This window comes from Triticum aestivum, chromosome 6A (genome assembly GCF_018294505.1).
Source record: "Triticum aestivum cultivar Chinese Spring chromosome 6A, IWGSC CS RefSeq v2.1, whole genome shotgun sequence".
NCBI lineage: Eukaryota > Viridiplantae > Streptophyta > Magnoliopsida > Poales > Poaceae > Triticum > Triticum aestivum.
The window spans coordinates 574,601,588-574,623,879 of record NC_057809.1 but is presented as its reverse complement, the minus strand read 5'-3'; the positions used below and the strand labels follow the sequence as shown (position 1 = coordinate 574,623,879).

Below are 22,292 nucleotides of genomic sequence, written 5' to 3'. Positions count from 1 at the left end.
GAGGAAGAGTCCTAGGAGGGGAAGGCACCTCCTAGGTGCCTTGGGGAGGAGGGATTCCTCCCCCTTGGCCGCACCCCTAGGAGATTAGATCTCCTAGGGCCGGCGCCCCCCCCCTTGGCCCTCCTATATATAGTGGGGAGATGGAGGACTTCTGACCCTAGCCTTTGGTGCCTCCCTCTCCCTCTCCAACACCTCCTCCTCCTCCATAGCGCTTGGCGAAGCCCTGACGGAGTACTGCAGCTCCATCACCACCACGCCGTCGTGCTGCTGCTGGAGCCATCTTCCTCAACCTCTCCTTCCCTCTTGCTGGATCAAGAAGAAGGAGACGTTACGCTGACCGTACGTGTGTTGAACGCGGAGGTGCCGTCCGTTCGGTGCTAGGATCTCCGGTGATTTGGATCACGTCGTGTTCGACTACCTCATCCCCGTTCTTTGAACGCTTCCGCTCGCGATCTACAAAGGTATGTAGATGCATCCGATCACTCATTGCTAGATGAACTCATAGATGGATCTTGGTGAAACCATAGGAAATTTTTTGTTTTCTGCAACGTTCCCCAACAATTATCACGCTCAATGCATTTAAGACATGGTGGTTCAAATCCTTCCTGAGCGGAACTGATCTGTTCGGCGCGAAGTGACTCGTTGTGCTTTTGAAGATCTTCATGAGCCGCTCTCAATTTCTCAAGTTCTTGCTTCCTTTGAAGATAATCATAGAAAAGCTTTTCATGAGTTGTTGAGAGAGTATCATAGCGATCTTCAAGTTTCTGATACTTAACATGAAGATTTTTTATGTCTTCAATTAAGGATTCAGATCGAGTCATTTCAGCACCCAACAGATCATCGCTTCTGTCTAACAGTTTTTGAATATGTTCCATGGCTTTCTGTTGTTCAATTGCAATTTTAGCAAGTGTTTTGTAACTGGGTTTTGAATCACAATCAGAGTCATCATCACTAGATGTTTGATAGTGAGTAGTGCGTTTGTTTACCTTGGCACCGCGTGCCATGAAGCAGTAGGTAGGAGTGGAGTAGTCCTTGTCATTTGCATCGGTGTCGGTGATGAAGTCATTGTCTTCAGTGTTGAAGATGGACTTGGCGACGTATGCTGTAGCCAGACTTGCAATGCCAGAATCAGACTCCTCCTCAGACTCCGCCTCTGCCTCCTCAGAAGCGGACTCCTCCTCCGAATCCATTTCCTTGCCAACAAACGCACGTGCCTTGCCAGATGAGCTCTTCTTGTGTGATGAAGACTTTGAGGAAGACTTGGAAGAAGACTTTGTGTATTTCTTCTTCTTCTTGTCGTCAGAGTCATATTCCTTGCTCTTCTTCTTCTTTCTGTTCTCATTGTCCCACTGTGGACACTCAGAGATGAAGTGTCCAGTTTTCTTGCACTTGTGGCATGTTTTCTTCTTGTAGTCATGAGCAGAAGCTTCATCATTCCTTGAGCTTGATCGTGAAGACTTTCTGAAGCCTTTCTTCTTGGTGAATTTTTGGAACTTCTTCACTAGCATTGCAAGTTCCCTTCCAATGTCTTCAGGATCATCAGAACTGCTGTCAGATTCTTCTTCAGATGAGGAAACAGTTTTTGCCTTCAAGGCACGAGTTCGCCCATAGTTTGGACCGTAGATATCTTTTTTCTCCGAAAGCTAAAACTCATGTGTATTGAGCCTCTCAAGTATGTCAGACGGATCAAGTGTCTTGAAATCAGGACGTTCTTGGATCATCAGGGCCAGGATGTCAAACGAACTATCAAGTGATCTCAGCAGCGTCTTGACGACTTCGTGTTTGGTAATCTCAGTGGCGCCGAGGGCTTGAAGCTCATTTGTGATGTCAGTGAGTCGGTCAAATGTGTGCTGGACATTCTCATTGTCATTTTGCTTGAAGCGGTTGAAGAGATTGCGAAGGACACTGATTCTTTGATCTCTCTGGGTTGAGATGCCTTCATTGACCTTGGAGAGCCAGTCCCAGACCAGCTTGGATGTCTTCAAAGCACTCACACGGCCATACTGTCCTTTGGTCAGATGACCACAGATGATGTTCTTGGCAGTAGAGTCCAGTTGAACGAATTTCTTGACATCAGCAACAGTGACACCTTCTCCAGCCTTGGGAACGCCGTTCTTGACGACATACCATAGGTCGACGTCAATGGCTTCAAGATGCATACGCATCTTATTCTTCCAGTAGGGATATTCAGTTCCATCGAAGATGGGGCACGCAGCGGAGACTTTAATTATCCCTGCAGTCGGCATAGCTAAAACTCCAGGTGGTTAAACCGAATCACACAGAACAAGGGAGCACCTGCTCTGATACCAATTGAAAGTGCGTTATATCGACTAGAGGGGGGGTGAATAGGCGATTTTTATGAAAGTCTTCAAAATGTGGAAGTTATGAAGACAAACAGTAGAGATATGCCTATTACTATGCAGCGGAAGTTAGATTACACTAGACAAGCCATGGTCAAGTATTCAATAGAGTGAAAGCACAATGACAAGTAGCTGCAGTGTAATAAGGGATCAGATAGGAAGAAGTTATGAAGCCAAACAAATCATACAGTTACGTTGTGAAGACAAAGGATATAGCAGGCATGTAATGGCTTCACAATGAGTAACAGTAAGTAAAAGGAAGTGAAGATGAAACCAGTGACTCGTTGAAGACAATGATGTGTTGGACCAGTTCCAGTTGCTGTGACAACTGTACGTCTGGTTGGAGCGGCTAGGTATTTAAACCTTAGGACACACAGTTCCGGACACCCAGTCCTGAACACGCAGCTCAGGACACCAAGTCCTCACCGTATTCTCCTTGAGCTAAGGTCACATAGTCCTCGCCCAATCACTCTGGTAAGTCTTCAAGGTAGACTCCCAAACCTTCACAGACTTCGTTCACTGGCAATCCACAATGTCTCTTGGATGCTCTGAACGCAACGCCTAACCGTCTGGAGGATGCACAGTCCTCAAGTGTAATAAGTCTTCAGATCATACAGACAAGAAGACTTAAGTGATGCCTAATTTACTCTGGCTCTGGGTGGTTAGGGCTTTCTCCTCGCTAGGAATTTTCTCTCAAAGGCTTCGAGGTGGGTTGCTCTCAAACGAAAAAAGCCGTGCACTGCAATCTGATCAGCCAACCATTTATGGTTGTAGGGGGTGGGCTATTTATAGCCACTTGGCAACCCGACCTGATTTGTCCGAAATGACCCTGGGTCACTAAGGAACTGAATTGTGTCTCAACGGTCAGATTTCAAACTCTCATGGCAACTTTACTTGGGCTACAAGCAAAGCTGACTTGTCCGGCTCTGGACAAGATTCGTTTTCATTGTCTTCACTCGAAGACATAGGTTTTTTGGTTTAGGCATCACTTCAGTCATTCTGACTGGTTCTCCTGGACCCCACTTAACAGTACGGTGGTTCCTATGACTCAACACAAAAGAACTATGAAAGATCTAAGTCTTCGAGCTCCATTGGCTTCATAACGTGTCTTCTTTTGTCATAGTCTTCAATGTGAATATCTTCATATACCACCTTAGACTTCAATGTCTTCATACATTTTTAGGGGTCATCTCTGGTAGTAAAACCGAATCAATGAGGGACTTCTACCTGTGTTATCCTGCAATTCTCATAAACACATTAGTCCCTTAACTAGGTTTGTCGTCAATACTCCAAAACCAACTAGGGGTGGCACTAGATGCATTTACAGGTACATACCAGCACCGGTAGATTTAGTTATTCATTTTGGATTCCAGATGCATAATAAAATCTCGGGGGGCACCTATATTTCTGTTTTGACGGTAATCAAAAAAAACTGGGCGGTTACCGAACGCTTTTTTGAGTGAATTTTGCCAATCAAAATTCATTCGAACCAGTCTAAATTTAATCAAATTCAGAAAAAGGGAATTTTTTTGCTCGGTGGTGATTTCTCGTGGGTAACCGAATTTTCGGCCTGGTAACATAATCCCTGGTTGACATGAACATATTTGTAACCTCAGAATTTTGGGCCAGATTTAATTTTTTTTGCATGGTATATTTAAATTAATTTTCAAACCATTTTTTACTAGTGTACAGTAGGAGAGGTTAACAACTGATCAGTCCTTTTTGCACACACATTAGTTAGTCGTATACATGAATCTCACCTCACGCATAGGTAGCTTTCTAGTGGATTAACAACAATAGGGTGGTAATTGTGCTAATTGGGTAAATGATTATCATCTCATCAAGCTCTTCCTGGAATGGGCACCTCACGAAACATCTTTTTTTAGGAGAGGCTCTTAGACTTGTGGCATGGGCAGGCCGGCTCGATGACCCGGGCCGGACTTGTGTCTCGGGCTGGGATTGGGCTTGTTTTTGCAGTCCGATCAAAAATTTGGGCCCAAATCGGGCTTTAATTTTAGTCCAAAATAAAACCCAGCCTAGCCCTGAACGTGTTGCCTCTTCAGATCTTATGTGTCTCACTGTCTGCAAATCTCACCCTGAGCCTCCATATATAAGCACCGAAGATGCGTGCAACTATACTATCACAACCATAAATTCCCAAATTCCTCCGCCTCCTACATTGTCGGCGGCACATACTTTATCCTTCCCTCGATGCATCTCTCGGGCGAGATGGTCGTGGTCGACCTCCGCCCGTGCATGGCTGTGCAACGGTGTTCGAGCTCCTCGGGCCAGACTCGAGCTTGTACTTAGTACATTGTTAGGGCTTCGAGCTTTGGGATGGGCTTGGCCGCTTGGGCTAGGTTATTGAAGGCCAGGCTTTTGTAAGCCCAGCCTGAAAAATGCCTAGGTTTAGCACCTGCTGTGGTAAATATTAACAAAATAAAATTGTTGGAAGGATATTTACATAATACGGTGTTTCACAAGCACAAATGGACAAAGAGAGAGAATTACAGGAATCTGCTAGGTGGAAATGTGACCATTAAGTTGTTGCAGCAACCTATATACCCTAAAAGTAAGAGGTAAGCCTTAGGGCATCTCAAACACCGGTCACCAAATTTACGTCCTCAAATGTCCTTGCCGGCCGGGCGGAGGCCATCCAACCATATCCAACAAATGTCTGCTCGGCATTCGCGCATGTCAGGATTTCCTTAGAAGCCCCCCCCCCCCCCCCAGTTTGAGGGCGATTTGAGGGATTTCGGAATGGCTAAAAGTGTTTGAAGCATCCGGTCCTGACATTTGAGGCAGATTTGAGGGCCCGCGCTGGCTTTGCCCTTAGACCTATCTCTCGAGTCTTCTCTCATAACAACATTAATAACTTCTTCTTCGGATAAAGGTTGTTGCAACTTATCATTTTCCTCATCTGTAACCAGATCAGAGTCAGACCAAAAATCATGTCCTAAATGAATATTATCTTTAACTTCAAAGCCAAAAAGATTTTTGTAAAAAGAAGTAGCAACTTCCAACATTTCATGGGTAGAATAGACAGAGCTGTCATCACCAATCAGCACATCCAGATGGTACATTCTATGATGTTGATTAGCTAACCCATGAAAATAAGAATTACTCCTACCCCCCAACACAATTTTCCTATCCCTAGATCTTTGCCATAAGGCGGTTTCCTCTTTTTTTTCGAATATAATCCAATTCCTTTTATCATTCATACATTTTTTATCATCATTTGAAAGTTTATTTTCCTCAGAAGAAAACATCAAGATTGTCAAACTCCACAAGGAGATTACGTTTCTTTTTTCTCAAGATCAGCTTCCAAATTAATGCTCCAACCTCTCAATTTTTTCCTGAACAGTCTAGTCAAATTAATTTGCCGCCGTTGCCGATCCAACCATGTAACTCTCCAAGAGGACGTGTGTATTCAAACTGAATGAAAAGGTGGTGTGTTTTACTTCATCAGTTAACCATGAATGTTCGATCTTTACTGGTATGACTCGATAATTCCACTAGAGTAGACAACCGTCAGACCATGGCGATGAGAGCGGCAGCCCGCGTCATAAGAAAAGCACTAGACTTTGTTGCGCCGTCTTCCTCGAGTTGATCGAGAGCATGTGGCTGGGCAATCGAACAAACAGGTGGTGTGCGATCATGAAAACCATAGGGAAGTAAAATTATCATGGAAACTGCTAGCCCCTGCCATGCCATGGGAACTGCTGGGCAACTCTTGGCAGCAACAAGTCAAGCCGGCAGCAGGTGTGTGTGTACAGCTGCCAGCCTACCATAACGAGTCAATCTATGCACACAAGTATATATAACGGGTCAAGAGGTTACTGAATCAATGGTGTATAAAAAAGGCTCAGAGGAGCCAGAGCGCAGGGGACAAGTCCAAAGCTGACCTGAGCTGTTGGCTAACTAGCAAGAGAGAACGACACAGCTAACTAGCTAGCTGCCATGGACGCCGCGGGCGGCTCGTCGGAGCCATCCTCCCCCTCCTCCTCCGGCGGCGGCGAGCAGGTGTATGTGGCGGTGGGCGAGTCCAAGGCGATGGTGCTGTGGGCGCTGCACAAGTTCCCCAAAGACACCGCCTTTGTGCTGCTCCATGTCTGCTCCCAGCCCAAGCTCATCCCCATCAGTGCGCCTCATCCCCTCCTCTTCCACTTCCCTTCTTTCTTTTCTTTCCTTTTTGCTTTAATTTGGATCAGAAGTTCTTTTATGCAGCTTTGTAGTTTCATTACCTACTAGTACTTCAATAGACTGAACAGCATAAACAAGACATGGGTAATTATTACACTGACATGGTCAATCCACGTCAATTATCTCTACAAATTTATTTATTTATTCCAAAATGGCTTTACTACCTCTGTCTCATAATGTAAGACGTTTTTACAGTTCAATTTAAACTGCAAACATGTCTTATATTATGAGACGGAGGGAGCAGCATATTTTGGATGCAATGCAATCAGATAAACTAAAATCCTGCAGGATTCGAATAGCATAGAGTTTCTGCTGATAGTAAATTATGGTTGCGGAAGTTAATACCTCCAATGCTGTTCATAGTGGGTGCCAGGATCCCTGCTAGCCAGGTGCAAGAGCAGGAGCTGACTGCATACAAGAAGATGGAGTTGCAAAGAATCAATGACAGTCTGGACCAACATCTGCTCCTATGTGCACAGGAAAAGGTTCAGACATATCAGACACCAGAATGCGAAGAAAACTAGAAATATATGCTTGCTTCAAAAATTGACCTATGCATGTATCTCACAGGTACAAGCTGAGAAGCTGGTGTTGAATCAGATGATGTGGCAGAGGGACTAGTGCAGCTCATCACTGAGCATCATGTCACTGCCCTTGTCATGGGGGCAGCAGCTGATAAGCATTACACAAAGTATGTGCACAAATTTCTGAGTGATCTCTTAAAAACTTGTAGATTATCACTATAATTAAACACGTCGTGGTCATTAGTGAATGCCCTATTACCACAAAAGGGAAAACTAACTCCTCGTTCAAGAGTTCAGGAAAATGAAAGCTCTCAAGTCCAAGAAAGCACAGGTTGTAGAACAGCGGGCAGATCCTTCCTGCAAAATATGGTACATCTGCAAAGGAACGCTTGTTTACCGTAGGTACGGTTGGTCGAGCGTGGATGCTCTTCACTTGTGTTCTTAGCGTTACGTTGCAGAACTCCAGCCTGCATTTGACATGTTTCCCTCCTTGTCTGCATTCTCTCTACACTAGGAAGGCGGTTCCCCTTAGCCATGGGGCAATGCCGCAAGGTGCACAAAAGCCTGATGCTCAACAGTTTTCAGTGGATAGATCAACTAGCTTGTCAGATATGTGGTGTGTTTCAAATACATGGCTACACAAACCAAATCTCAGACGATCCGACGGTAATGAAAAGGTAAGCACAATTATGTAAATGATATTTATTTTGGCATACTTAAAGTTTAGCAGTTACACTTCAAGGAACAAAGAAGAAGCTGCTTCATTTATATTCTCCACATCTTCAGTAAGCAATATGCATCCGCACTTAAACTTTGTATGGTCACTGATGAAGCAATCATAAATGCATATGCACTTCAAATGTGGTCCATGATGAAGAATTTTCTTGATAAATATACGAAATAGGATGAAGATAATTAAACATTCAAGAAAATCTTGACATGAAGTTTTGACCTTATCTCACCCAGGAAACTGTTAACGAATTTGACGAGGCTGATAACAAATTCCAGCATATGCTCCAGGAGTTGGAGAGTGTAAGAAAACAAGCTTACGAAGACAACTGCAGTCGTGAAAAGGCAGAAAGGGAGTTGTTTGAGGCTTTCCAGAAAGTAAGTGTAGCTTAATTTCCACTTTTCAGTCATGTCAAGTATACTGATGTTAACTGTTATTTCAACTGTATGATGTATGCCAGTAAGAGCATTATTTGGAAGATACACTTGCTACTGTGCTTATGAAGCATCATCACCAACTTTACCATCATCAATAATAAATTTGTAAACAATTTTGGATCCATTGTTTTTGTTTCCAATAACTGCCAGCTAATTTTTTTAACGAAATACTCTCTCACATTTAGCTTGTCCAACAGGCACGAGCCTCTGAGAGTATGTACTTCGGAGAAGTGAAGCAAAAGAATCAAATAGAGGATAAGTTGAAAACAACACTGGAGGAAGTTGAAAGACTCACAGAAACAACTAATGAACTTTGTGCAAAGCTTCAAGATGAACGCAAGAAAAGATTAGCCATGGAGAAAACAACTTCCCATTCAGACCGTATTATCAAGGATTTGATGTTGCAGCGTGACAAGGCAGTAAGAGAGGTAGAAGCACTACATGCAAAGAAAGGAGAGTCTAGTGGAACCTCGGAGGGGACAATGCACATCACGGAGTTGTCCTGCTCGGAGATTAACGGAGCAACCAACAACTTTGACCACTCACTGAAGGTTGGAGAAAGTGTTTATGGAAGTGTGTACAAGGGCTTTCTTCGGCACACAAATGTAGCTGTAAAGAAGTTGAATCCTGAAAGCACACAGTCACAGTCGCAGTTCAATCAAGAGGTTGAATTATTGGTCTTGGTTAATTATTTACTTTCTTTCATCTCAACTGAACTGGCAATTCGCTTCTTCAAATAAATTGCTGAGTTGTTCATGCTGCCTCCTTTGCAGATAGAGATTCTCAGCAGGGTTCGACATCCAAACCTGGTGACTCTTATAGGAGCTTGCAAGGACGCTCAAGCTCTTGTCTACGAATACATGCCCAATGGAAGCTTGGATGACCGCCTGGCTTGCAAAGACAATTCTAAACCTCTCAGTTGGCAGTTGCGCACCCGCATCATTTCTGATGTTTGCTCCGCGCTCATCTTTCTCCATTCTAATAAACCCCATAGCATTGTCCACAGTGACCTTAAAGCATTGAACATTCTTCTTGATGGAAACAATGTAGCAAAGCTCAGTGGTTTTGGCGTGTGCCGAATGTTCACTGATGAGTTCAGGGGCAGAACCACTCTATATAAGCATACCCACCCAAAGGGGTCTTTTGTGTACATTGATCCTGAATATGTTATGACTGGTGACCTGACCCCCCTATCTGATGTATACTCTTTCGGAATCGTGCTACTGCGCCTTTTGACTGGAAGACCAGGATTCGGGCTGTTGAAAGATGTGCAACGGGCAGTGGAAAAGGGTTGCCTGGAAGCAATTTTGGATTCATCTGCTGGGGGCTGGCCAGCTATGCAGGCTGAGCAATTGGCTCGGGTAGGTCTGAAATGTTGTGAAATCAGAAGAAAAAACCGCCCTGACCTGCAACCGGAGGTTTGGACTGTACTTGAACCAATGTTGAAGTCTAGTTCCATCATTTTGTGTTCCTTATCATTTAAATCAGTATCCGAAGACCTTGGAGGTGTGCCGCCCTACTTCATCTGTCCAATACTACAGGTGAGTCATAGATTTAACTTGGTGAATATTTTTTTTCTTCTATTGTTCATTTTGACATATTAAAGTGTGGAAGCATGCTTGATTAACCTTAAATTTCCTCCTGAATTTTTGTTTCCAATTTATCATTCTTAGCAATTTTAGACAAAGTCAGTAATTTCTTGCATAGACAACATTTGTTATTTCAGGTTATTTCACCCTTGCATTTCTACGATGCAGGATATCATGAGGGAGCCTCTAATTGCTGCAGATGGTTTTACCTATGAAGCCGAAGCTATAAGGGAGTGAATTGACAATGGCCACCATACATCACCCATGACAAATCTCGAGCTACTCCACTGTGATCTTTTGCCGAACCATGCCCTCCGCTCTGCGATCCAAGAATGGCTGCAGACAAATGCAAATTAATATGTTAGCTTTATCACCATGGAACTTTGAGATGAACAATTGGTGTGCGCTTAACTCCTTACACAGATTAATAGGCACAAACCGCAAAAACCAAACGCTTCTGTGTGTATTCAGAAAGAATGATCTAAGATATACACATTACTTTTCATTTTGTTTCTTGAGCAAAACGTGTATGTAAAACAAAATAGTTTGGAGCTCCATCAGTGGCATGCTGTACTTTGTACATGGATTTATAAAGTGAAAACTGTTTAGGTGATGATATCACCATCGCATGTGCACACTGCTTGAATGAACAATCAATATTGGTGTGGTATTGATTGGCCTCTGAATGTCGATGTTCCAGGATGAATGAAAAGTGCATATCAGCATGGAACTATCAATTATTTACAAGCATATATGGTACAGTGTCATTTTACATGTTACATCCAGTTTGAAAATCTAATATTTGCATCATCGATCTGTCTATTCCGAAAGTCCAAAATGATCAAGCAATCAAACTTCAATGACCTATGATCAGCTTATTTTATTTTCTTGTCAATGACACAGATCCTCCGTGTTGAACAATACCAAATTCAAAAGGTACGATGTCCTTGTCTCCAATGACTGACCAAATTGGCAGCACAATCTATTATATATTGGTCCTTCAGAAGCTGGTAACCAGCATGAAACTTCATTTGCCTTGAAGTCGCGATCTATCCGATCTGGACCTTGATTTTTAGCAAGAGTCCAATTCATCTTTGACATATCACTGTGTCAGGACTGCATACTTCCTAACCTACCTTCCGGTCGCTCTGTCCTCACACTGGGATACTGTATTCCTGAAAGCCTGCAATTTCTCAACAAGCACTTCCGTCCAAATGAGTCAGACGGAGATTCCAATCATCCAAAGCTGCACCCCTCTTCACGTATTGTAGTTCAAAGTATAATCCTAGTATATGCTAATCATCAGATGCTTTAGGAAACAGGAAATGCCTTGATGTACATTACTATATTGACAGCCTGAGAGCAAGAATTGTGTGAAAGCCACCTGCAGAAAACGAACATTATCGCATACATCTAATCATATCAAAACTATATGTGCTGGACAACATTTACGCATCTTGAAAGCAACCCTTTGATGGGCATTGCCGGCCAGGGAGATGGGATGATCACCATCTAATTGGACGACTTTGTTGCTACACATCAAAAGTCAGTCAACGAGGGGCAGGCATGTACAGCAGTTCCTTGGAAGTAGTGGAAATTTCACGGAAATTTCACCCGAATCAGACAAGTTTTCCTGCCAATATAAAAATAAATTATTATCAGCATAATTATTACAGAAATGTAGGGAAAGGCTGCGTACTATAGACCCAAAGTGGTCGGACCCTTCCCTGGACCCTGCGCAAGCGGGAGCTACATGCACCAGGTTGCCCTTTATAATCATTTCTAAACTGGAACAGCTGCTCAATGGGTAACCAACGTTTCCTAAGCTGAAACAACACTTTTTGCTCTAAAAAACATTTTTCTCATTGGACTACACTTGGGACCCAAAGCAAGAGACTGACCTGATAGTGTGCTCACTGCTGCTGGATACAGTCAGAGGAAGACCAAATCCAAGGCCACTATTTAAAACCACCATCATTGCCTCTCCTTCAGGCCTTCTATGAGCTGACACTTCCTAGGAAGAGCAAAGGCACAAAAGGGAAAAGATGCCTCTGGGTTGATGAAAAGTGGTGCAGCACAATTAGGTACTTTCGTTAGCCTTTTGGACCACTTCCAGATATCTTCACCTTTTCGTGTTTGAGGTGAGGCTTCTATGGTTCAGGTTCTGCTGAACAAGATAGCAAAGGCAGAATCAAGATCTGATGTTAATTCTTGATTTTTAACGGTATATATAGGGAGCAAGAAAGATGGATCAAGAAGAGGTTCATATCGCGGTGGGGAGGAACTTGAAAAGAGAGAAGGCTAACATATTATGGGCAGCTGCAAATTTCCCAAGGGCCACACTAGTTCTTGTCAATGTTCACTGGCCATCCAAGTGGATGCCTTTCAGTAAGATTTCTTCAGTCAAATATTTCCATCCTTTGTACAGCTCTAATAGTCACCCATGTGCAATTTTTTAGAAGGAAATTTAAAGGATGTTTCATCAGAAAAAAAATGTGCAGTTCAGTGTACTGTCTTTCAACTTGTGTGTGAATAGAAAGTAATACGCTATCCAATCCTATAAAGAAGCATTTCAAAGAGATAGATAATAGGAACGCAATTTTTTATCATTATTTAGTAAATGTAGCCATCTTAGATACCAATACACTTTTTCTCTCAGAAAAAAGATACCATACACGTTAAATTTTTCTACCAGGCCAGCAAAGGAAATGCCTAATCAACTTCCCCAGTATGATAAACAGCCTTTTCATGCTCTCATCTTATTCTGGACAAATGCAAACACAGCAACTGCTGTCGGTAGTAAAAATGTTGTAGAAGTTTACACACATGAGCGAACAGGCCTGTAGCCTAGTGGTTGCAGTGACCTTAGTAGCGCTCCAGGTCCTGAATTCGAACCACTGCGGTTGCCTAACAGTGTTATACATGTGGCCCACATGTCCTGGGCACCCTGTAGCGCGTCCGAGCAGCCGGCCTTCGGGGCCTTTTCATGATCAGGCCAGGGAGAGATTCTTCTTAGTGCAAAACCATACGGGCAGTTTTCCCCCCACCAGCCGAGTTTTTATTTTATTACACACATGACTTATTGCAACAAAATAGCTATATTTTATTAACACAAATATTAACAGCATAAAGTATAAATTTATTTTTATGAGCTGTATAAATAATTTTCTGTTTCTCCTCAACAACTGCAGTGGGTGGTGAGTTGCTATACAAGTTTGCAGATGAAAAGGAGAAGCAGATGCATAGAGACAAACAAACAGAAGCAACGGTTAGGATGTTGTTACAATATAAAAGCCTGTGTGATACAAGAGAGGTAATGATCTCTATCCTATGATTTTAAGTTCAGATTAAGATATATCAGGTTACAGCAGAGCAATTTGTGTTCATCCAAAAAGTCTTGTACCCATTTGGTACTCCCTCCATCCTAAAATAAGTGCCTCAACTTTAGTACAACTTTGGAGATGGATCAAATCAATATTACGCTATGAATAATAAGAGTTATAAGATACCTATTTCAGAGAAGACATGTTTCATAAACAGGGCATGTATCTTTGCAGGTTAAGGCACATTACATCACACACGATGACATTCTCGTTGGTCTTGTAAACCTGATAAAGAAGCTCAAAATAAAGAGAATTGTCATCGGTTCAAGGTGAGATCTTAAATGAACTCATCCCCAAAAAAGAGCATTCCCTCTTGATATATGTTACTTGATGTAACATGTACACAATAAATGTATTAAGTTTCATGCATAAACCAGTAGAACCAAAAGTCCGAACTTCATCACCCCCTCTCACATGTGGCTCGATAAGGCCTAACATGGACAGAAAGAGTGCAAGCAATTTTTTATTTAAACTGCAAAAACTGAGACTTGAACACAAGACCTCATGGCATTGATACCATAGTAAGTTCATGGACCAGCCACTTCACCCAAAAGACCGAAGAACGAACTGATGGAGAGGAGGGAGGGCACTCTCCCTCACTTCTAGGCTGCTCCAGGCCTTGGACGTGCGATCGATGTAGGCTGCAACTATTTCTATTTAATAGTGTGTTGTCCAGGCCTTGAATTTGAGTCTTGGCTCTGATGCCATATTAAGTTTCATGCACCAACCAGTAGAAACAAAAGCCTGAACTGATGGAGAAGGTTGGTCAATCCATGTATACTTAAAAAAAATTTAATAGTACCTTAGCGCATATAACTGTATAACACTGAAGCAAGTTATGCAGGAAAATGGCAAAGCAAGAAGAGCTTCGCAAATGCTGTCAGGTTTGGGTGGTGCTCAATGGAAAATACATGTCCACTAGGTATAGTTTGTCTTAAGTCCATAACTGGAGACATCTGGATCAAATCCAGTAATTACTTGATGGATGAGATCATTCCTAAGTGCAGTAATGATTATCTGAAACATACGGGAAGCATTGGATATAGAGGGAGCTCCGATTTGTTGGCGTCTATACATGAGCTGACTCAGCTGAGCGACGAATCTGATGGATACACAACACCACCAAGTGATTTTGTAAGTAACCTTTTAGTAAAGCATTACACACATTTTTATCCAAAAGAGCATTAAACATATGCAAATAATAACTGTTTCAGTTTACAAGTTCATGACTATGGTTCAAAGTTTTGGTCCTAACTCGTGGCGTATTCTCAAGTATGTCTCATTTCAGGCAGATGATATCATCAATGGGGATGGGGTTATTCAAATGGATGGTGCTGATCAATCAGCAAAGGTAATAACTCACCTTCGTTTTGCTTTCAAGACAACTACTAAAACATGTGCATTCAGAAATTCTACCTACTCACTCTTTAAGGTTGCCCACACATACAGAAACAATATCCAGGATTTTGTACAACCCTTGCTCTCTCTTGCAAAATGTTGTACTATGCATTTGAGCTTAATGAAGATGGCACCTCGAGCGCCTTTTCCTGTTAAAAAAATGGCATTATATTTGAATTCACTCTGCGCTTAAGCATGTTTGACCAGAATTATATTTACCACTGCTGCCACAAAGACAGATTGATGAACTGTATCTGGTAAAAAAAAAACAAGTGCTACCTATGACTTTTGAAAATTGCAATTTGTGTAAATAACATTAAGTTTTGCTCCATTCACGTACGATGTGCAGGAAGCTGAACAAGGCGTCGAGGAATCAAATGCTTGTGAGGAGGTGGAGATTTTTTCCGAAGAGGGTGCTGATAAATCTGATGAGATACAGAGTGCCAGAAATATTTCTGAAGAGGCTGCAAAATTGATGGTAAAAGTCAAACGATGCAACTTTTGTTACAGTCCATTCCTTTTGAGATCGGTCACAGTAGAGCTTGGACGGAAAAACATGCCTAGGTGAAGGTAAGCTAGAAAATAATAAAACATTCAAAATGAAATTAATACTGATGAAGATAAGCTAGAGCCATTGCGTTTCAGGAACAGAAAAATAGGAGATAGAAAATCATGGGACACAAGGTGTACATCACACAACATTGGTCCCATTAAATCTCTTCTTGATTACTTCTTCAGTATGCAGCTTTTTGTTTTGTACAGGACGAAATGGAGAAACTCCAAAGGAAATTAAAAGATCTGCAAGATGAGGGCTATAATCATGAACAAAGCATCTTGTCACCCAGAAAAGGGAATGTTTTGCCGAGGGAGAGAACCTTATCGAAAAATAGATACCCAAAGCTGCATATTCCAGATCACATTTCGGAGTTCCCCATGTCGCGTATTGAGAAAGCGACCAATAACTTCCACTCAAAAAATCTCATAGGAGAAGGAGGCTATGGTCCAGTCTACAAAGGAAAACTAGGTGGTATCATAGTGGCTATCAAGATGTTGGGACCCCATGGTAAACCCCATGGTAAACAAGGTTTCCCAGAGTTTCAGCAGGAGGTAAATATAATAAACATTCATTTAACTATCTGAGTATGCACACAACGTAGCATAAGATTAACTATAAGAAGAAGCAAACTTAATACAGAGCAATAAGCAAGTAGTCCACCCTAAAAAGAAGCAAGTAGTTCTATCTGAACTGTAGTAGGATCCCTGTTTCTTCACTTCTTTTATGAGAACTGTTCCCTCCTTTTCATATATATAAAAGAACTCGCAGAAGTAGATAACAGACTTGCATACCTGTCTGCTTGGAGAGGCATCTCCTGAATCATGTTTGGAACTCTCCAGGTTGTGGTACTGAGCAGAACCGAGCACCCACACATCGTGAGGCTGATTGGCGTGTGCCAGGAATCATGCATCCTCATTTACGAGCACCTCCCCAATGGCACGCTCATGGATGGGCTCTCCAAGGGGCTTCCATGGAAGGACCGCGTCAGGATCCTCGCCGAGCAGCGCTCCGCGCTGGCGCACCTCCACTCCAGCTTCCCCCACGCCATCATCCACGCGGACCTGAAGCTGACGAACATCCTCCTCGACGCCGGGAATGTGAGCCGGCTAGGGGACTTTGGAACGGCGCGCATTGTGCAGATGAAGCCCCTGAAGGAGGACACAATCTGCCGGTGGACCAACCCGATGGGCACAATGGGGTACATGGACCCCATCTTCTTCATGACTGGCGAGCTCACTACAGAGTCGGACGTCTACGCGTTCGGCGTGGTGATCCTGCAGGTGCTCACGGGGCTGCTCGACCTCAATATTGTCGAGCAGGTACAGGAGGCGCTCAGGAGGGACGCGGTGCACGGCCTGCTGGACGCATCTGCCGGCAGCTGGCCAGAGGTGCAGGCAGAGCGGCTCCTTCGGCTGGCGCTGAAGTGCTGCAACCTGGAGCGGAAGCAGCGACCGACCTTCACGTCCGACACCGACTGGAGACCGCTGGACATCCTGCGGGCCATGGCGACTGCAAGTAAGTCCCGGAAATGGAGTCGTGGAAACTGAAGAACTGTGCCAACGCCACAACGCATCTGCAACTTGCTGCAAAATGCCAATAGATAGACAGTAGCATTTCTCTTGTGAACCTGCACTATACATGGGTTTAGTTTGTGATGCTATAGCATTTCTCTTGTGAATGTACATTTAATTAACTAGAACATGATGTATCATAGAACAGAACAGTTCATCACTCTCATTAGTTTGTGGTGGCAAAATCATAGATAAATGTGCATGGCAAATTATGTAAGCGCCCACAAACATCTCAGGATCCAATGACCCACATGAGCCATATGAAATAGTGTAATGTATTTTTTTTATTTGTGAGCCTGCTGCTACTATAACTAAAGCATCACAAACTAAACCAGGTAGTAGCATAACAATCAGATCAATGGGCCAAAAGGGACTTTCACCCCCAATTTCATCCTAATTGGTACTCCCTCCGTATCAAAATATAATATATTTTTTATACTCCCTTTGTATCAAAAAACATCTTATATCTGATACAGAGGGAATAATAAGCAGCAACAAGCACCCACACAGAGCAAGGGACCGGATCAACTAATGCGTGAAGCGCAAATTGTTTGCCGGTAACACGGTTACATCAGGATGCACGGAGTTCACATGAAGTTCAGATCAGCATCGACACAGCTGCCATATGCCGCAGGCAAACTAAGTCACAGCTTTCTAGGGCAGTACACAACGGGCAATCTAATAAGTTTCAAACTGACAGTGAAGCTCAATTCTTCAATCACCGCTCTGGCCGGTGACAGATTGTGCTCAGTCATCATCTCTAGGCAGTAGGCACCACTTGAGAACCAGCATAATCGGGTTGCCCGTTCATCGATCGAATGCAGTGCAAGGCAAGGCGGACAAGCATCCACATTCTGAGCCAACCTGAAACTCCATGTCTAATTGTCTATCCTTGCCGTGATAAAACACAAATCGATCGACACAGAGGGGGGGGGGGGGGGGGGGGGGGTCGGTAGAGAAACGCCATTACCTGCCTGGCTGACCTTCCGTCGCCTCCTCTCCGGGATACATCGCGGCCGCCGCCGCCGTAGTAGAAAGGGGAACGCCGCCGCGCTTTCCGACAGCCGGCCAGCCCGCTGGGTGTCGACTCTGAGATGGGCTAGGCCGCCATGTGCACTTGTTATGCACTTTGGGCTTTTATAACTAACTTATGGCCTTCACTAAACGGATTAACTTGTGGGCCTTTTGTATCTCTTCTTTCTCTTTTTTAAGGTTTGGTATGTAGTTGTCCTACAAAACAACTCCAGTTCACCTTAAAAAATAACCTCAAAAAAAAAAAAAAACTCCAGCTTCATGGAGCTCCTAACGGGGGAGCAACTATATAGTGGGTACTCCTTGCAAGAGCCCCGCAAGGGTCATTTTTTGTGAAATAGAGTGCGCCACCCTTGGAATATTTTTCTATTTTTTTACGTATTTTTGGGTTTTAGATGATCTTCTTGGAACATGCACACATACCACCTCGTCAATGGACCTCAACAACATCCATGGACCTTTTTTCATTATATTATGCTACTTACATTCATAAGCATTTGTCAAATATACACACATTATGTTAGTTTTAGTTTATACTCTCTTCGTCCGAAAAAGCTTGTCCTTTAAATGGATGTATCTAGCACCAAGCTAGTGCTAGATACATCCATTTAAACCATTTGAGGGATAATTTTTTTCAGACGGAGGGAGTATATTATTAATCAAATGAATCACAAATTAAATTTCATTGCAATATATTGCAGCCGACTCCCGATGCAACGCGCGAGGTATCATCTTTTTCAATAAGATTAGCCGAGCAAATTATGAATCTCCCTCAGGGATTGAAACCGGCAAGGGTATGATGCACGTATGCGTCCATGTACCAATAGATTCGAAAGGAATGTGAACAACTGATAACGAATAAGAGAACGAAACACGCATCTTTAATGCCCTGCGTGTTACAGATGACCTTACCAACTCTTAATCAGAAGGTCATCAGCGTATCAAAGATGCTCTCGAATCAGATAGGTGGGTTTTTGATTTCTAGGTAGGGACACCTGGACTGCGGTTGAGTATATATATCTTGCAGCTAATTAGAGAGTAGGAGCGATCAGTACTTATATAACTTGCTAGTCGGCATGCATATGTTTAATTTTCAGAAAAACTAACGCCCACACGTGTGGCATATTGCACATCACCCACACGCCTCCTTTATCACTCATTTTGCCACATGTGAATAGATGACATCAGCAGGATTTTTTTTGGTTTTCGGCTTAAAAATGTTTTATCTCCTAATTAAAAAGTCGAATTAAAAGTCCGTTTTCATCATTAAATCCGTCTCGACAAGATCTTCAAAACTAGACCATATGTTGATATGTTTCGACGAATTTTCTTTTTTGCCCAGAAGTTGCCATGATGTTTACACTAATTTTCTGTTTGAGTAAAATGCATCATAGGTCCTATAACTATCCGAGGTGTGTCACTTTAGTCCTATAACTATCAAAGTGCAGATTTGAGTCCCAAAACTATTTCGAGTCGTTCACTGCAGGTCCTATGGTCGCCCCAGCAGCGTTGACCGTCGACGTGTCACCTGGACCGGTGCCACATCGACCAGAGGGGCCCACCAGTCTAAACAATGAAGCGTTTATTTGCAGGAAAGCCCTTGAAATCTCAGCTCGTCTCATTCTCAGACTCTCCATCTCTCTTCTACGAACGAATCTCTCTGAGGCGGCGATATGGTGGCGACCGGCGACGTTCGCGATTGATGTCCAGCGATTGGAGGCGCAGGACGGGAGTCGGGGCTGCTAATCCGACCGCGGCGCTGGTCCGATGGCTCCATCGCGGCGGCTTCCCAACACCCCTCCTCCGGAGTATGGTAAGAACCCTAACCCCAGTCCCTGCTGCACCCCCTTTTGGCTTAGAGATTTCAATAGAGTAGCAAGATTTGGCACGATTTGGGCATTACAGCTTAGATATTGTGTCGATTCAGTCTGAATGTACATATGGCTTCTCTTCCCGTACTGAAATCTTCTGTCTGTAACTTGTACTAAAATCTATTTCAAAAGAGTTGGGCATCTTCCTGTACGTATGGAGATTTGGGCATCTTCCTGTGTGTATGGTGATTTGGGCACTATTTTTCCTGCAGTATATAATCCCTGCTGTAACTGAAGCCTTGTTATGTACAGTGGTATCTTTTTTTTGCATTATAAGCTCGTCCTGTACACCTATAGTACCATTTGAAATTGTACTGCTGATGTATATATGTACTAGTGGTGATGCAAAAGAAATTGTACTGCTGATGTATATATGTACTCTGTTTTTTTCATGTAATAGGACCCAAGGAGGAGCTGTTCTCAGTAGAGATTAATCATGGTGGGGTTTTTCTCGGCTTTGGAGCAAACAAGAAATACATGGATTGCAAAACAGATTTCTTTGATCATTGTGAGGTTGAAACCTGGTCGCCGTTGTGGATTAAAGATTTTGTGCAGCAGCTTGGCTATGATCCAAGTAAAGTGCAGTGTTTCTGGTTACTTCCTGGCATGAATTTGGATAATGGACTGAGAATTATTGATAGAGATGCAGACTGTCTTAGTATGACTGCTGTTGTGCCAAAGTTCAAGCATTTCAAGTTGTACATGGATCATGGTGATATTTATAGCGAGCTAAATATGGATGACATATGCATAATTGGCTCACCTACAATGCCTGATATCATGAGTCCCGTGAAGCCACAAGAAAGAGGTACAAAGAGTTATATTAGGAGTAGTCCTAGGATCAAGAACAAGGCACAAAAAGGGAGAACTAAAGAACAAGTGCAGAAAAACAATGACAGTGATAGTGATGATAGTGATAGTGATTGTAGTTATGAAGATTGGGCTGACTCAGACAATGACTTTAAGAATGGCGATGATAATCTGTTTGAGGAGTGGGTTGATGACTTCAATAAGGATCTCAGAGCAAAGAAAAATAAAGCAGTACAGTACGAGAGGGATAGTGACTATGACACTGATGAGCTAGAACTGCCAGCTTCAGAGAATGAGGGAAATGAATCAGAACATGAGGTTGTTATGGAAAAAGGGAAGAAAAAGAAAAAGAAGAAGGTGAAGCTCAGGTCTTTCAAGCCAGAGGACATGAAAGCACCAATATTCAAATTGGGTATGAAGTTCCCTACTGCAGCTGATCTTAGAAGGGCAATTCGAGAGTACGCTATTCAGAATAGAGTTGCAATCAAGTATGCAAAGAATGATAAACAAAGAATTAGGGCACACTGCTCGGATGACTGTCCATGGTATTTATTCGCAGCACCTGACAGCAGAACCACAAGTTTTGTGGTGAAAACTTATGTGGGGGATCACACCTGCAGTAAAGAATGGGAGGTCAATGGATTCACATCAAGATATCTAGCAGGCAAGTATTTGGAGAACTTCAGGGCAGACGAAAAGATGACATTGATGAATTTTGCAAGGTTGGTGCAGAAGGACTACAACATGATCCCTACAAGGAGCAAGCTAGCAAGAGCAAGAAGGATAGCAATAAAGCAGATTCATGGAGATGAGGAGAAACAATACTCGATGATGTGGGACTATGCACAAGAGATCAGAATGTCAAACCCTGGAAGTAGCATGTTTATCAAACTCAAAGATGGCAGATTCCACCAATGTTACATGTCATTAGATGCTTGTAAAAGAGGCTTTTTGGCTGGATGCAGGCCTGTTATTTGTGTTGATGGGTGCCATCTTAAAACAAAATATGGTGGACAATTGTTGACTGCTGTAGGGATTGATCCAAACAACTGTATTTTCCCCATTGCTATGGCTGTAGTTGAAGTGGAGGACACACCAACATGGAAGTGGTTTCTACAGACTTTGAAAGATGATCTGCACATAGTGAACACAGCACCTTGGACAGTGATGAGTGATAGGCAAAAAGGACTAATAAATGCCGTTACTGCTTTGTTCCCTCATGGACAACACAGGTTTTGTGTGAGGCACCTTTACCAAAATTTTGCAAAGAAGTGGAAGGGCGAGAACCTGAAGAACAAGTTATGGGCAATTGCAAGGTCGTACAATAAAATTGATTGGAGAAAAAACATGGATGACATGAAGGAATTAAATCTGGAAGCTTATGAGTACTTAGAAGCAATTGAACCAAGTTCCTGGTGCAGGGCCTTTTTCCAAGAATTACCAAAGTGTGACCTGCTACTAAACAATAATTGTGAGGTCTTTAATAAGTAAGTTTCCTATCGCTTTTTCCATTCTAATATATTTTGGCATATAGTTTTCCATTCTAGTTCTACATAGTGCACTATCTCGCTGCTATGTCGGGGATATATCTGGTTTGAATTTACATTCTGAACTGATTTGTTTCTTCTCAATGAAGGTGGATACTTGATGCTAGAGAGCTGCCTGTCATGAGCATGTTCAAAAAAAATCAAAAATCAATTGTCGACAAGGTTTTATAGCAAGAACAAGGAAAGTGAAGAGTGGCGTGGAACAATTTGTCCTAAGATAAAAAAGATACTTGATAAGAATGCAGAAATGGCTAATAATTGTCAGGCATTGCCTTCTGGCA

At 42.9% G+C, this 22,292-nt stretch overlaps 2 protein-coding genes and 1 long non-coding RNA gene across 7 annotated transcripts; 2 read left to right on the top strand and 1 right to left on the bottom strand.

Moving 5' to 3' along the window:
* The first annotated feature begins 7,610 nt into the window (after window positions 1–7,610).
* LOC123128622 (U-box domain-containing protein 70-like) lies at window positions 7,611–10,506 on the top strand. Its single transcript, XM_044548676.1, has 5 exons — window positions 7,611–7,764; window positions 8,054–8,194; window positions 8,452–8,919; window positions 9,028–9,795; window positions 10,012–10,506. Exons 1-5 carry the CDS (start codon window positions 7,630–7,632, stop codon window positions 10,078–10,080), a joined length of 1,581 nt encoding a protein of 526 aa, XP_044404611.1. The 5' UTR covers window positions 7,611–7,629; the 3' UTR covers window positions 10,081–10,506.
* A 3-nt stretch (window positions 10,507–10,509) lies between these two features.
* Window positions 10,510–16,221, bottom strand: LOC123128623 (uncharacterized). Of its 3 annotated transcripts, XR_006463331.1 has the most exons (6): window positions 15,972–16,221; window positions 14,965–15,088; window positions 13,353–14,773; window positions 11,745–12,010; window positions 11,353–11,476; window positions 10,510–11,227 (listed from the first exon to the last, which is right to left on the bottom strand). It is a non-coding gene; the product is annotated as an uncharacterized lncRNA (long non-coding RNA). The 3 variants fall into 3 exon arrangements; XR_006463330.1 differs by having other exon boundaries at window positions 10,510–11,476; XR_006463332.1 differs by having other exon boundaries at window positions 10,510–11,476; window positions 11,745–12,007.
* On the top strand, window positions 11,716–16,967 carry LOC123128621 (U-box domain-containing protein 33). Of its 3 annotated transcripts, none has more exons than XM_044548673.1 (10): window positions 11,716–11,927; window positions 12,078–12,231; window positions 13,035–13,156; window positions 13,401–13,495; window positions 14,071–14,148; window positions 14,234–14,360; window positions 14,500–14,577; window positions 14,974–15,102; window positions 15,387–15,731; window positions 16,020–16,966. In XM_044548673.1, exons 2-10 carry the CDS (start codon window positions 12,090–12,092, stop codon window positions 16,725–16,727), a joined length of 1,824 nt encoding a protein of 607 aa, XP_044404608.1. In that variant the 5' UTR covers window positions 11,716–11,927; window positions 12,078–12,089; the 3' UTR covers window positions 16,728–16,966. The 3 variants fall into 3 exon arrangements, with proteins under 3 accessions (XP_044404608.1, XP_044404609.1, XP_044404607.1); XM_044548674.1 differs by having other exon boundaries at window positions 11,752–11,984; window positions 14,515–14,577; window positions 16,020–16,967; XM_044548672.1 differs by having other exon boundaries at window positions 11,752–11,984.
* Window positions 16,968–22,292: the final 5,325 nt, after the last annotated feature.

Excerpts from the sequence above, each read along its gene's own strand:
- LOC123128621 (XM_044548673.1), top strand. The coding sequence starts at position 12,090 with ATGGATCAAGAAGAGGTTCATATCGCGGTGGGGAGGAACTTGAAAAGA. Across the intron at positions 12,232-13,034 it reads ATCCAAGTGGATGCCTTTCA|TGGGTGGTGAGTTGCTATAC; the intron begins GTAAGATTTCTT and ends CAACAACTGCAG. Across the intron at positions 15,732-16,019 it reads TCCCAGAGTTTCAGCAGGAG|GTTGTGGTACTGAGCAGAAC; the intron begins GTAAATATAATA and ends GGAACTCTCCAG.
- LOC123128622 (XM_044548676.1), top strand. The coding sequence starts at position 7,630 with ATGCCGCAAGGTGCACAAAAGCCTGATGCTCAACAGTTTTCAGTGGAT. Across the intron at positions 8,195-8,451 it reads TGTTTGAGGCTTTCCAGAAA|GCACGAGCCTCTGAGAGTAT; the intron begins GTAAGTGTAGCT and ends CTTGTCCAACAG. Across the intron at positions 9,796-10,011 it reads TCATCTGTCCAATACTACAG|GATATCATGAGGGAGCCTCT; the intron begins GTGAGTCATAGA and ends TCTACGATGCAG.